Below are 16293 nucleotides of genomic sequence, written 5' to 3' on the forward strand. Positions count from 1 at the left end.
ATTCTCCTGGGGTATACTCTGGTATTTGCCATGCAAAAGTGGAAGCACCTACCGATATCTTTTTATCAGCTTTGCCCATCACAGTTAACAAAAAATTAATCTTTCCCCTATGTGGAAAGTGTGCTTCCGAAATGGCCCCATTATGCTCTCATACGGACCAATCTTTTACAGGTTATTGGTGCACTCCAGAATTAGATTTAGCATATGCTTGCAGTTATAAAGTTTTACAATTTTACGTGGTGTGGTATTTTCCTCAAAAATTTGAAGGTGAAGAAAACTTCTTTGCTCACTACATTGATACCTTTCTGAAGCTGAAACAGGAAGTATCTGGATGGCCTGAAGGTCAAAACTGACAGTCTTATCTGGATGAGTTTTTGCTAAGGGAAGGTGTTATGTTAAATAGTGAACACATTAGTAAAAATCCTGGTAAACGTTCACCTGCTAAACTTTGTTTGAATTCCCTATGGAGAAGGCTTGGTATGAGAATGTTAAGAACTCAGACCCAGGTGATTTCCTCTTATTAAGACCTAGTAGAACTTTTTTAGATAACAGTAAAGTTATCCAAGATGCCAGGTTAGTTTTTGAAGAGCAGATGATGGTTGCCTACTCTCCTATTGAAAGCACTGAGCCTGAAAGTAGGAAAGGGAATGCTGTCATCTCCTCATTTGTAGCTGCCTACGGTAGGATAAAGTTATATGAGGTCATGAGGGAACATTTGCAAAGATGGCTTTTATACACAGATACTGATTCTGTCATTTTCAGTGAAAAACCAGGTGATTACTCACCGTCCACTGGTCACTACATTGGTGAGCTAGGCGACGAACTTGACGGTGACTTTATAGTTGAGTTTATTACCACAGGCTCCAAATCTTATTCCTACAGAACGCGGAGGGGGGTAAGACTGTGACCAAATGCAAAGGCATTACTTTAAATTCTCGCGTGGCCACTGATATTAATCTGGAATCTATGATAGCAGCAGTAAGGGGTGAGCCACAAAACATCCAAATTCCTGTATCATTTTCTATCCATAGAGACAAATGGAGCTGTCAGCTCAAAACGACCTCTGTAACAAAAAGATTTGGACACACTTTTGCGAAGCACATAGTGTCAACAGACACATGCACTTTTCCTTATGGGTATTTTAAAGGATAATTCCTTACACTCACATACCCCATAAGCAAAAGATGCCATCTATGGGACAGAAAACTAAACAACATTCTACCTGGTAGGTAAAAATCCATGATTGTTTCCCAACACTATAATTTGCAGTGTCGCTGTTCTCTTGTACAATTTTCACATCAATGTTATTGTTACTATTATTCCACAATAGCTTTTTTTTCTATCTTAGAATTTAAAAAGAAAAAAATCGTCTTGGCATGATTACATGGTGACTGTAATAAAAAAAATTCTTGATGGGGAGAATTTTTGATATTAAAAACAAGTATCTATTTGTTTTTACATGATCTCTGATTATATAAAAATAATCACAGTCTAATTATGTTATCATTTTCGATATGTTCATATATCCATTTACATGCATTATTTCGGGAGCTACTCAGTCAGGAAAAACAACATTCGTGTTGTCTCTCATAGAACATTGTAATCAACTAATCAAACCACCCACCGGAGCGAATCGTTTACTGTTACAGCCAAAATCAGGATAAATTTAAAAAATTTACCAACATAGAATTCGTGAATGGTTTGAAGTTACCTGAATTTGATTCAGGTAACTTCAAAGTGGAGCACTGTTCTCTTTATTACGCAGTATCATTGTTCCTTTATTGAGTTCACTTATTAGAAAATGAATATGTTTAAAAAATTTACGCTACTCCAATCACCGGAGGAGCGTGAATTGTACACACTCGATGATGAAATGAGTGCCATTTTAAAAATAAGAAATAACCATGCAGATGAAAAAGTAAAAGCATATTTAAATGTTCTGCAAAAGTATTTAGGTTTGAACAACCAATTGGCTCACACAGAAGGAGAGCAATAGGAACATAGACTGCCACATCCAGAACCTTCACTGAACAAACCGAATACCCAGACCTATTCTCATCAACCATCAACGTCAGCCAGTCCCAGTGAGGAAAATGCTTCCACTCCAATCCCTGCCCGCAAGAGAGCTCCAAGAAGGACTACTAAATCCGTCTTTTTATCTCCAGAAAGCTGCGTGGGAATAAGAAACTGGTGTGGGAAAAATGGTAAGTGAAAAAAAATATTTTTTTTAAAATTATTTTTTTATTTTCAGTAAATGATCTGTAACAGCATAAGTTACTACAATATCATTTAACCACAAATCCTTAGAATAGCATTTGCTAATAATATTTTGCATAGAAAGACCACGACATCTCAATATTAAAAAATATACACAATGCAATCCACACGCGACAGATTCCTTAGCTTGTACAGCTACAGAATTATAATGCCATTTATTAGTGTTGAGATTCAGAAAGTTAACAGTATCGTTTTCGGGTGGACGACCGAAGCTATCGAAAAAATCGCCGTGTTTGTCTTTAATATAGATAGCTTGCCAATGTTGTCCTGGCAATCAGGTCGGATATGTGTTCACGACGAACATCGACTGTTGTTTTCTGATCGAATGTTGTGGTAATTCATCACGAGCACAAACTCCTAAACCCACTTTTCTTGTGGTGGGTTCTAACTCTAGTATACTTACTAATTGTTCAGTGTTCATAGTCCAGTAACACAGAACGATCCTTTGTTACGGATAACGTACACTCAAATTCTGCATAAAGAACCACTGTGATGTTTTCAGGAAGAGGTTGAGCAAATTTGACTTCGATTCGCACACTTCCTCTTCTTAATGGGCTGAAATAGGGGTCAACGGCATTTTGATCTGGCGAAAAGTCAAATCCATAGAGAACGTTTCCCTTTACGTATTCCTCAAAAGAAATGTCATTACCAGTCTCTGTTCCATTTGCCTAGTGATGTGGACAGTAACATATAACATCTGCTGTAATGCCTTTCTTTGAAGTTCGGAGTCAAAGGTTGTGAGGGACACTGAATACCGTCAGCTGTCACTACAAGAAAATTCAGATTGAAATGATGAAAATTAAATGGATTTCTGTTGAAAGTGCCATTAAATCCATCACTAGCGACCAGTCCAAAAATTAATCTAGATGGTATTTCACCTAGATACAGATTGTCTCGTGTGGCATCTGACATACCCTTGGGAATCGAAAAATAAGACACTTGCACACGATTGATGGGATATACCATGTTTGACTTGTCTAAACAGACAGGTGAGCCAGCTGAATCTTTGGATTTATTTTGACTTTGCGCAAAAAAAAGTGTAGTCTCTTCAATTTGCACTTTAGCCTTAGAATCAGCATTTGCAGTCAATAAACAAAATTCGGGAGAACTGCGAACCATACGAACACGAACAGTAACGTTGTTGATCAAGTACCGGTCTTAATGCATGATGTCAGCGTGTATTCGCCCAAGCATCTCGACACTTTTCGATTGGTTAATTCGAGCTTGTCGTCTATGCATCCCGCATTCACTTTTGGTAAACATATCACTAATGTTAGTCACATCATCTTCAACAAATAGTTCATTTGTCAGTTGAGTGTTTTTAGCATCTCTGTCATAATTTAGTAGGTTTTCAATATAAGCCCTATAAGGATACCCTATAAGGATATCACTGGTTTATTTTGGAGAAAAAAGTCAGTTTGACTGAACAGGGAATGGAAAAAATTATTCACAGCACCAACTGAAGAATCTTCGATAGGTTTATTATCATTGTCAGTGATGCGCACACGAACGCGTAGGTATTATTTTCCCAAATCCAAGTATTCTTCAGATGTACCTGGTATGCAAAATTCCACAGGACCTCCACTGTCAGTACTGGATATTGGTTGGTAGGTGACATAAGAACTTCTTTCCACACACATGTTGACACGAGGGTGGGAAAGAAAGATCTAACTCACATCATATCCTCAGCAAAAGATGTCATCTCGCTTGCGCTTTTTTGTATTCGTTTTTTTCTTCTTGCTTCCTTGACCTCTCTGAAGTAATCGGCTCTGAGCCTTTTCAGCAATGGTTTTCCCAGCTTCTGATGCTCTGTTTATAAAGGCTCGACGTACAGGTACCCCTTCTAATACATCTCCTATCATATGCTGACCGGCTTTTAAGGCTTGACGACCGACAAATTGAGCTGCAGGTTTTAAAAGTGGACTTAGAAAGGAGAAGGCACTTCTGAAAATGCTACTTAATCCGTACCCACGCTGTATTGAGGGGGCCTTTCGTAAACATTTGAGCCCGACCTGCCTGCATTGTGTAATATCTGAGATAATCAGTCATCCGGAACTGTAATTTAACTATTGTCTTTCCGCCACGAAAGTGGAACAACTAGCTGCTGTCAGAACGAATTTCAATGCTAATTGACTGAAATGTTTTCGTAACGGATAATAATCAGGTTGAGCAAAAACGAAGGAACACTTGTGCTGCATTGAACAACTCGTAACAATGGTGCACATGTATCACCAAATTTCTGTTCTTGGATTAAATCAGAATAAACAAAATATGCGGCTACACCCCTCTTTATATCATTTATGTAAACTGTTTATATCAACTGGATGTTTCCCTGTGATTGTACCTTTCAGTTTAACACCAATCTGATTAAAACCTAGTAGAAGGTCCAAACCAGAGGCCTCCTTGGGACACACCAGGTTGTAATCTTTTGGGACTGTCAGAGAAATTGTGTTGTTTAGGTTCTTTTTTCCAGTAATCACAGAACACATCAAACACTGCTTGAAGACGTTTCAGAAGGTGAATTGTAACTCCCAGGGGGAATCGTTTACACTTTGTAAAATCCTTCTTTAGACTTTTCGAAAACTTTATTTCCTGTGATGTTGTTGCTGTCGATAGTGTTGACTCCTCTAACTGCACGTATCATATGAAATTCATCGTAACCGAAATCGATGTTATTAAATTCTCCCGGAAGATGAATTTCGGCAAGAGTAACTTCCCATTTACCTTTAAGTCTGCTCTCGTGTGGTAATTCCACTTGAAATTTCGTTTGCGTGTTTGTAGGAAACATTTTCACACTGGCGTTACTGGGAAGGGTTAAGTAAAACATTTTCGCTACGAACCAAAGAATTATACGATGAGGGATAACCGAGCCATTTAACAAAATACTGAAGCTTTCCTTTCTGTTTGCGGTGTTTAAGTACTTGTTCGATTAGATACACGTCTTCCGGAAGTTCATTGGGTATATCAGCCTTTTGCAGTTGAGGTTCGTAGAAAGTTCCCTCCACTATCTCTCCGTCCCGACTGCGAACTCTGTATACGACAGGGTTTCTATTAATAACCTGAGCAATAGTGAACAATTCTCGTGTCTAGTTACCCCAATACCCTTTTCTAAATTTGTGGGTATCATCACTTAAAACCACACTATCACCTACTTGAAATTTTGGATTGGTAGTCTCCTCTTGGGTTCCGTACAAATATTTCCAAACACGATCCTCGTTGTGAAGGTTAACTTCCGAAGTAGCCATACCGATAGTGCGGTGTGGTGCGAGGTTATAAGTATGTACAAGGGTCGGCAAAACTTTCGTATAACTTTTACTATTAGTATACGTCATCCATCTGTAGATCTTTGTTTTCAATGTTCTGATAAATCTTTCTGCAATGGGTGTTTTCATTTCGCTCCTGGTCGTGTAGAAATGAATATTATGGTTCTTAGACAATTCACGAACTTTCTTGTTGCAAAACTCATTTCCTTGATCAGTGTTTATGTAACATGGCGATTCCTCTTTAAAAATAGACTCAAAAGCATTAACAACAGCGTCTGGTGATTTCTTCTTCAGGGTTCGAATCCACGCAAATCGGGAAAAACAATCAATGCATACAAGAAGGAAACACACACCCCAATTCTCTTTTGCATGGGATGACATATCTGCCAAATCACATTGAAAAGTGTGTAAAAGTGTCGGGACTTTGATTTGATTGCGTTTAAACTTTCTTCTAATGGGTTTATGTCTCACACATGTAAGCTGTGTTGCTAACCAACTTTTCACGTTTCACGTGGCAAATTTGTATGTTTCTGTAATGCTTTGATACTTCCAAAACTAACTACTATATTAGGATTACTATAATCTACTAACTTTTCCATTACTAACAATAAGTTTTTTCTTTGCAAGTGAAAATCAAGAACCATCGCAAAAGTGGCAGATGCTTCCTTTTATAGCAGTACTGCTAATATTAGTGTACATGGAAATTACCATAATCATCTGGGAAGCAGTATCAAAATCAGGCAATCACACATGCCTCATCAAAGAAAGGTTATGACAAGAAAAACACCACATGCATTGGTGATATCTGTAAATTCCTATTTCTGCATATTGCATTGTAAATAATATCTGTGAAATAAATATGTAAACTTAAAAGAATAAACAGTGTCGTTGATGTGTTATGCATGTTTAAGTAAGATCACTTTTGAAATCACAGTGAATTCACACACAATTAATTTATTTATTTATTTAATGAACGTTTAGATCTTAAATTTCAGACAAATCAAAATATTCGGAGTAGTTATGAATAAAATATGATTTAGAATATGAATATAGAATAAAATATAAATGAGCTATGGAAAAAAGTGCATATTTGAGTGACATCAGCGTATAATTAAATTATTCAGAAAAGCTTGAAACATGGCCGCTACTAGACTGACTCTACTCTACTCTAAGAATTCCCACCCTTTAACAGGAAAGAAATACCCCAAAATGTATTGGAAAATTAGTACACTCATCTATAGACAACCAAACACAAAACATGACGATAATGACGGATGTGCACCCTGGGAAAATTCCAAGATATCTTATCTCAAAAACATCGCCCACAATTCCATAGCCAAACCAAAATACCATGTGATATCACAGAGAGACATATGTTTCCCAGAAATTTCCAAACACATAACGTCACGATTCTTATCTCTAAATATCACCCATAATCCTCACCACGTGATGTCCCTGATAGACGAGGGCCCCAGCAAAATTCCAAACATTCCAAACTCTATAACAACACACATCCACGTCACGATTCCTTATCTTACCTTGATCTTGATCTGGTTAAAGGTGTTCCACCAATCATCACAACACGATTCCTTATCCACTAATATATCTCCCTTTTTCGTTCAAAACAACGTCACTTATTTACAACTAACAAATGACATCACTTATCTTCATCTGATAACAACAAACATTCACGTCACGATTCCTTATCTAGTAATATATCTATCTTTTCAATTCAAAACAATAACGTCACTTATTTACAACTAACAAATTACGTCACTTATTGACAATAACAAATGACATCACTTATCTACATCTAAAAACAACACCCACCCACGACACGATTCCTTATCTTATCTTGATCTTGATAGTGCCCCACCAATCACAACATGAATCCTTATCTCAACCATCACCCATAATTCCATACGCGAACCAAAACACAAGAACTCACGTCACTGACACATATATCCCCAGGGAAATTCCGAACCACGTCACACACAAGGACGTCATCAAATGAACAACCAATCACGTCACGATTCCTTATCTTATCTTGCTCTTGATCTGGTTACTAGGGACCCCTACTAGTAAAGAAAATAAACCGCTTGTCTGATTTCCTTCCATACTGCTATATCATACACTGAGGAGGACCCGAGAGCTTAGGTAAGGCTAAAATTTTTCAAAGTGGCATATTGAAATTTTTCAATAGTGGCGTAAAAATTTTAGTTACATCAATATGCTTTCCCATGTTAGAGCAATCAGTCAAGTCAATTTTTTGTCCTAAAACCATTAAATCCACTTCGATTTAATGTTACTAAAGTAGTAGTGTTTTAAAATAAAGTAGAATATTTATAATGAAGTTAGATAGGGATAAACGGCCTCGCCTACTCCCTATATACTGGAATAAAAAGGCGTCAGCTGATAAAAAATTTTTTTTTATATATAATGAAAAAATATAAATAAATGTATGAACATAAATATATGTATAGAAATAAATTTATGTTAAATATATTTTATCAAAATATTTATATTTATTTATAAAATAAGGGTAATAATAAAAACGATGAGATTAATCAGTGTTTCAAGGTCAGTTTCTATGGCACTATGAATCGCATCATAATTACTCTCAATCGCATCAGCATTGAGAGTAATTATTACTGTATTCTGTTTATAACAGTCTAAATTTCTGTATATTGAATTTGAATCATATGGATTTGAGTTAATGTTAACCGATGAACGTCAATATCTTCTTTTGATTAAAAGAAAAACAAATAAATAAAACAATGAAATTCACATTACTTACTTTTCATAGACTGAATGAGTCTAGGGAGAACTCGAAGAATATCATTCTTGGCCTTCGGAAGTATTCCATAAATCCCTTGGAACACCAAAGTTTCATAAGGAAATGTGGCTTCTGAGAGCCCTTCGAAAAATATTGGGAGATAGTAGCGATAATTGAGCTTATCAAGGTCGGCCTAAATATAAAGAATGATTCACAATGAGATCATAAATATATATATATATATATCATGGCCCCCACAAGGAGGCTGACATGACTCTAGCCTGAGGGCCCGTCTTCTCGGGTCAGCCAGTTAAGTGAGACTAATAAAAGACAAAACGAAACTTTATAAAATATGATATATATATATATATATATATATATACAGGGTGTTCGGGATAAATTTGACAGTTTCGTAAGGAAAAAGAAAATCTTCTTTGTATCTATTAAATTTAATGAATTGACAAAAAAACATTACAGGCAGAGTTAATTACAATACTATCAACAAGATTTACTCAAAATAACCACCATTAGCATCGATCACAGCTTCAATTCTGCTTCGGAACCTCGAACAAGCTGATGCTACAGTCTCCCTGGGAAGGTCCGCAAAAACTGTTTTAATTTTATCCATTAACTGGGCTTTTGTATTACTGGAAGTGCGATTGGTGTCTTTTTCAACTGCGCCCCATACAAAATAATCCATGGGGTTAAGGTCTGGGGAGTTTGGAGGCCAAACATTTGGACTGGTGAAGTCGTAGAAATTTTCGGACAACCATTTTTGACTTTTCCCAGAGGTGTGACAAGGGGCCGAATCCTGCTGCCATACATACGGCCTACCATTGACTACCCTTGTTATCCAGGGCTTGACTACAGTTAGCAACTCCACGAACAAAGCCCGAATTCCAATGCCAGGGTTCTTCAACACCTGTTCCTGCAGATTTGCGAGGAATTCTGCTGTACGAACGCAATCAGATCGTCTGCTAGGGATCTTTCTTCTTGCTACATCCTCGTAGTCACCATTGCAAGTCTCTAGTTCATGCCTGATTGTTTTTACTGTATTCAGGGAGCATTGGGCAGCAGTCGTAATATCCTTATTTTGATGGCGGGCACGAATCATCATGATACAAGTTATTCTCTTCCATGATTCAGGTGGGTTCCAGCTATCCATCCTTTCTGACATCTTGTATATGAATGAAGAAGGGTCCAAACTTTTAAATGAAGAGAAGTGTGTGTTAATACATGTAACTTACGGAAAAATATAATTAATTATAAATATGTCAAATTTATCCCGAACACTCTGTATATATATATACACACACACACATATATATAAGATTAAGATTATAATTAATACTATAAGCCAGTCAAGTCAAATTTCAAAAAAAAAAATAATAATAATAAATAAAAAAAATCAAAATTTCAAATTTTCAAATATAAAACTTCAGAATACAAAAGTCAAAAAAATCAAAATTAAATTATAAACTTAATGTTGACTTTTTAAAATCATATATAAGTGCCTGTGTAGCTCAGCGGATGTGGCGTTTGCACACCGCCGCGCTTGACCGCACGAAGGAAGACTTGGTTCCGAGTCTAGTCGGCGACTAGAGGAAATTTTTCTAAACCTTTTTTCGACCGGTTCCCGAGTTAGTCGATCTCTGGCACGGGCAAGCAGGGTTTTTCCTCCCGGAAACTCGGGTTTTTCGTCCTGTAAACTCAAGAAAATCGACCGTAGAACCCACATTATTTCAGACATTAAATATATTGTGTTAGGGTTAGGGACCACGAGATGGCGGCACATTTGAGCCGTCTCTCTTCACTGCGTACCGCTTAATTAGTGATAGCCTTGGGCCATCTGTCTCTGATTGGGTACCAGTGGAGATTGAAATGCCCATTCAGTCTCCAAAAGTTAGATAGGGCTAAATGGCCTCGCCTACTCCCGTATACGGGAATAAAAAGGGGTTAGCTGATTTTTTTTTTTTTTTTTTAAATCATATATCAGTTGTTGTTTTTTTTTCTGTGATATCTGAGTACATCTTTTTTAAAGGTTTTCTTTTTTTATAACAAAGAATATTTTGTAATTCTCTTCTGGGTATATGATATAAATAACGATTTTACTTTCATTAATAAAAGGAAAAAACTGAAGATCTGGGATGATACAATCAAAGAAATAATGAAAAAGAAAAAAGAAACCTATCACAAATGGTTAAGCAGTAAAAGATTAGAAGATGAAATAGAATATAAAATAATAAGAGCCATAGCTAAAAGAGAAGTCAGAAAAAGACATAGAATTTTATATAATTCAGAACATGATTTATATAAAATAAGACCCAATGTATATAAGATTTTGAAACACTTGAATGCAGATACCAAAGAAAACATAAATTTAACACCGAATTGAAATTAGAAGAATTTCTAAATTACTACACAGAATTGTGGACAGACAAATATTTAAAAAAAAAAGACAACTGGCAAACAATTAACGAAAATGAAAAGGAAATAACTAAAGAAGAATGAGAAATCAGCCTGAAAGAAACAAGAAACGGAAAATCACCTGGTGAAGATGACTGGTGAAGCTACGTTCAGAACTATATAAATATGCAGGAACAAGATTCAAAGAAAGGCTCTTATTATTTTTAAATAAAATTTATTCAACTGGAACCCCCCCCCCCCAATAGAATGGAAAAAAGCAATTGTAATTCCTATCTTTAAAAAAAGGTAATAGAGATGATCCTAAAAACTATAGAGGTATCAGTATACTAAATTCCTGTTACAAAATATAGCAGAATCTTAAATAGTAAACTAATGAAATATTCCGAAAAATTTATTTTAGAAGTACAGAATGGATTTAGAAAAGGACGATCATGTATAGACCTGGCCTTTTGCCTAAAATTAATAATAGAGAAACGAAGAGAATACAATTTAGAAACACATATTGCATTTATTGACTTTGAAAAAGCATTTGACAAAGTTAAAAGAAACATATTATTTAACATATTAAAAGAAAGACAAATACAAATAATATCCTAAAAGCTATCACAAGTATATATGAAAATAATCAAATACAAATAAGATTAAATCACGAGCTATCATATACGAGAGCGATAAACCAAGGGGTCCGACAGGGATGTCCCCTCTCAGCAACTCTTTTTAATATCTACTTAAATGAAATAATAATAAAATGGAATAAAAATTTACATCAAGGAATTAACTTTCTTCTACAGTAAACTTAAACTCTTCTCTTTGCCGACGACCAAATAATAATTACAAATTCTGAAGATAACTTACAGAAAGCTATTTTTAGATCTAAGTGAGATATCCAAAGATTATGGTATGATAATATCAACGGAAAAATAAAAAACTATGGCCTTTAAAGGACAAGATCCAGCAAGAACTAAAATAGTAATAGATAACAAGATCTTAGAACAGGTGAATTCATTTAACTGCCTAGGATGTATGATCACATATGAAAATGAAAAAGATATAAACGTAAAAATTGAAAAATATTTAAAAATAGCAGGTGTAAATAACTCTATATTTAAACCAAACCTAGTTCAAAAACAAACCAGACTAAAAGTATACAATACATTAGCCCTACCAGTCTTAATGTATGGAAGCGAAATCTGGACAATAAAACAAAAAGACGAACAAAGATTAACAGCAGAAATGAAGTTTATGAGAAAAACTGCAAAGTATACCCTATTTGATCACAAAATAAATGAAGAAATTATGTAAAAATTAAACTAAGAATCAGTAATAGAAAAATTAAAAATATAAACATAAATGGATGGAACACGTTCAAAGAATGAAAACAGAAAGATTACCAAAACAAGCCTTAAATACAAGCCATTAGGAAAAAGAAAACCTGGACGTCCTCTTAAACGATTCAACGATGACTTCTAAGGCCGGAACAGGCCATGCTAGGTCTAAATCCTTGACACTGATGATGATGATGATGACATAATGTATTAAGCAAAAATAATACTAATTACTTTCACTTTAGAATACTTTCAGCAGTATCGATACAGTTGTATTCAACAGTATTATAAATTAGTAAAAGATGGTTTATACCATTCTTATATAGCAATCGTACCCACCCACCAAAATCGGAACTTAGGCGAACTGTCTGTGGACGTATGCTGGGGCAGCCAATTCTGCCTTCCGATAAGAAACGTAATGGCTTCAGAGCAGTAATTAAAATTATCTACCGCCTCTAAAAATTTCTCAAATCACTACCAAGGCTATCATAAGTTTCAAATTCATAATCTGCTGGCTGCAAAGCTAAAACGCCGTCTATTCGACTACAAGGCCAGTGAATTTACTGTCAAGGGTTGATAGTTATTCACATGACACATTATTGTGACGCCATATTGTCGCTTCCCCTACTTCACTGTATTTTGGGAATGAAGCCTTCTGCCAGAATTAGTGGTAGGGTCGCAGAGTTAGACATTAATTTTACTATGGACAATTGACAAAACAGTAATTAGTTTTTTTCAGTATTTAGTATTTTAAGATGGTGTACTTAATTTTCTTTTTTTTTTTTCAAATAATATTCATTTCAGTTTTAAATGCGTACGGGAGTTATTTCCAAAGTTTCTACAAACTATATTTTTGTTAAAGCAAAATATTTATTTAACAAAATATACTTACAGACCTTCATTATAACAATATAATATAATTATAATTTATTATAACATAATGTCTGTTTTTCCTTATCGCTGGTGCACTACGTTTGTAGTCTTGTATTCTTGTCAACGGAAGTTCGGCTGAAGTCAAGTTTACTTATTCTTTTTTGTTGTTTATTTGATAAGTGGATTCAATTCAACAGAAACCTTGTCATTAATAGTGAAGCAACTTTTAGAACAAATAATCTGTAGGATTTATGTCAAGACTGCGCACATGATGGAGGGGTTTCGGAACCCTTCTCATCTGCAGTTTTCCATAAGCTGTTCATTACACAATATCCACATCACTCTTATGCTCTTCTTCTTCCATTCGGACGCCTCATTTTGTCGAAAACAACATCAGAAATAGTAAACGAGAACACGTTTTATGATTCAAACAGTTTGGCTTACAAAATTTAAAAATAAAAATAAAATAAACCAGCTAACGCCTTTTATTCCCTTATACGGAGTAGGCGAGGACTTTTAACCCTATCTAGCTTTTAGAGACTGAGTGGGCAGTTCAATTTCAACCGATATCCAATTAGAGATAACTGGCACATCACTATCGCAAATTATAAGCGGCAACAGATGAAGAGACTGACAAACAAGTGCTGCCATCTCTTGGTACCTAATCCTAACAATATATGTTCTTGTGTGAATTAGTGTGGGTTCTACGGTCGATTTTCTTGAGTTTCCGGGACGAAAAACCCTCTTGTAAGTGCGAGAGATCGACTAACTCGGGAGCTGGTCGAAGAAAGGCTTAAAAAAGTTTTCCTCCAGTTCTTAGCGCAGAGGATGCAAACATCACTTCAACTGAGCAACACAGGCTTTAAAACTTATAAATAGGATTTTATTTTATTTTTATTTATCTCACTGAAAATTCACGGTAGTTATTGTTCCAATTTCTTTTGAAGGACTATCCCTTAATCTCCGTCATATACTTCATGTGGCACTACATACTTACATGATGTATCACTTTGAAATCAAAAACTTAATGTTGGTTTTGTATCATAGCAAGTCAACGAAACCTATGCAACTCACAAAAAATCAGAAATAACATAATGATTTAAACTTACTAGCCACTTTAGTTCATAGGTATGTTTTCTGTAGGAAAGGGCAATGGGAAGCTCTCCTCTGTTGTAATGATTTCGAAACTCTGTTGGTGGTAAAGGCTTATCTCTGTGTATAGTAAGAATATCTAGGCTTGGAGGTTCTGGTACCTACAAAAGGGAAAGTAGCAATTAAAGTTAAAACGATAATTTATTTTTCATGAAGAAAAATTATTTGGTATAAAACTCAGAAAACTCAGTACAATAAGTCGTAAAAGATCTAAAGGAAGAAATAAATTTCCTGTGAATAATATATATTTTACAGTTTTATTGTATTAGTTGAATTAAATGATGCTATTTTCTTAAAAAGTTCAACTGCCTTATTATTATTATTATTATTATTATTATTATTATTATTATTATTATTCTGACTGATTAAAATAAAAACCTGAATTCTATCTGGTTCCAGGATTTAGCAAAATTTACCTGCGTGTTTTCTTGAAGGGCTTGTATGGTAAAAGCAGGCACAGTTCTAATTGGATTTCGCTGTTCAATTCGCAGGAAATTCTTCTCCATGATGGACCTTTGATGTTAATTTCGGAAGTTATTGAGTTCATGACATGGCCCCAGGTGTTTTGGTATTAAGGCAGATGTTATGCCACATGAGAGACCATTCAGTCTAAAAGCAATGGTGTCCCTAGGTTGACTGTTAGGCTAGCATTTGCTACAATGAGATTTAAAACAAGTAGTCGGGTCAACGACGTCACAATTATTCAAACAGACAGATGTGAAACAGTTTGCCTGAGTATTAGAGTACAATGAGAAAGAGATGGAATATTTTAAATTGCCAAAATAACCCCATATTATGGTATTATATATATGCAATATGCAATGCCACTGGTCATTTTTTCGTTAATTTTTCTCTAATGAATTAATACTATGTTATAAATACTGAATTAAGATTGCATTTTTGCACATTACACAAAATATATGTATATTAGCAGAAAGAAACAAATTTGTCACATTTTTATATCACCAGAAATTCACGGGTTTAGGTGTAAATTTTTCGGTGAGGCAAAGGATGTGGTTTCGAATAATCTTAAAGAAATTCGTAGCGTACATAAACATTATTTAAAATATTAACATAGCCTGGGAAGATCTAAGAAGTTTATTTATTTGATGAATCGCAATTTATTTCCCGATAAGAATCCTGGGATACTTAAAAGAGGGTTTATTTATTTATCATGTCATCATCATCTTGACGCGATAGGCTGAATGATCTGTTCAAGGCTAGGAAACCTGACTTACAGAAACCCAATTCGTTCTATATTAAGGATGTTAAAACGACGAAGACACAGGATAGATGTCTGAGGATACGTGAACACAAGGTAGACAGGCATTGAAAAAGTGACTATAGATGGATATTAAATACTGTATTCAGTATCTGATGGAAAACATGACAGAGAAGTAATACTTATATTGAGTGAAGAGACGAGTAAAAGCTTTATGAACTGAAAGCCTGCAAGTTACAATAATAATGGCTAGAAAATATTATTCAGATCTTGAAGAAAAGGAGATCTTTTGTGAAGAACTACAAAAGTGAATGGAAAAAATTTCGACAAATGACGATACATGACGTAGTGGAAATGGAAGAACGAAGGTACATTGTGCCCTTCAATTGGAAAAGACCCGCGTTCGGTTTTCGTCGTGACGAGATTATGTGAGGTTTTTTTCAACTGAAGGTGAGTTAGCCGATTTCAACGGATCTAGCAGGATTTTTTTTCTCTCGGAAACTCCGGTTTTTCATTCCGAACAGGCAAATCGGCCATGAGAACACACGTAATTTACAGACAAAAAATTCTGTTAGTGGTGATGATGATGATGATGAGTGGTAGATGGTAGTTGTGTGTATTGGGAGAATTATGCTTAATTCTCCCAATAATAGTAAGGGGGGGACGATGAGATGTTTGTAGCGGAGTGAAGTATAGCGCCCTCTAGTGATGAGTCCTTAGAGGTGTCACATAATAATAATAATTATTATTATTATGGGTGATAAGAATGCCAAAGTTGACAAAAGAAATAATGAGGATGAGAGAGAGAGGGGGGGGGGGAGAGAGAGAGAGAAAGAAAGAAACTTTGCATTATATTAAGTTGAACTGAATTAGTGTCATAGGACGAATATAAGTTACTAACCAATCTTGAAGCGATGATATCTACTCTTTACATTCAAATTGTGAACATCTCTATGCATATAAGGTACCATAATTTTC

At 35.3% G+C, this 16293-nt stretch overlaps 1 protein-coding gene across 1 annotated transcript in view; it reads right to left on the reverse strand.

Moving 5' to 3' along the window:
- The window catches only part of LOC150100964 (parkin coregulated gene protein-like), a 33571-nt gene extending 18972 nt beyond the window's left edge, over window positions 1-14599 (reverse strand). Inside the window, exons 1-3 of the mRNA XM_090401946.1 lie at window positions 14510-14599; window positions 14051-14194; window positions 8338-8509 (exon numbers count right to left, since the gene is read on the reverse strand). Coding sequence (XP_090258072.1) covers window positions 8338-8509; window positions 14051-14194; window positions 14510-14599 — 406 coding nt within the window. The remainder of the gene's footprint in view (window positions 1-8337; window positions 8510-14050; window positions 14195-14509) is intronic.
- Window positions 14600-16293: the final 1694 nt, after the last annotated feature.

Source organism: Typopeltis vanoorti, chromosome 12 (assembly GCF_054136105.1).
Source record: "Typopeltis vanoorti isolate ZY-2024b chromosome 12, IOZ_Tvanoo_1.0, whole genome shotgun sequence".
Taxonomy (NCBI): domain Eukaryota; kingdom Metazoa; phylum Arthropoda; class Arachnida; order Uropygi; family Thelyphonidae; genus Typopeltis; species Typopeltis vanoorti.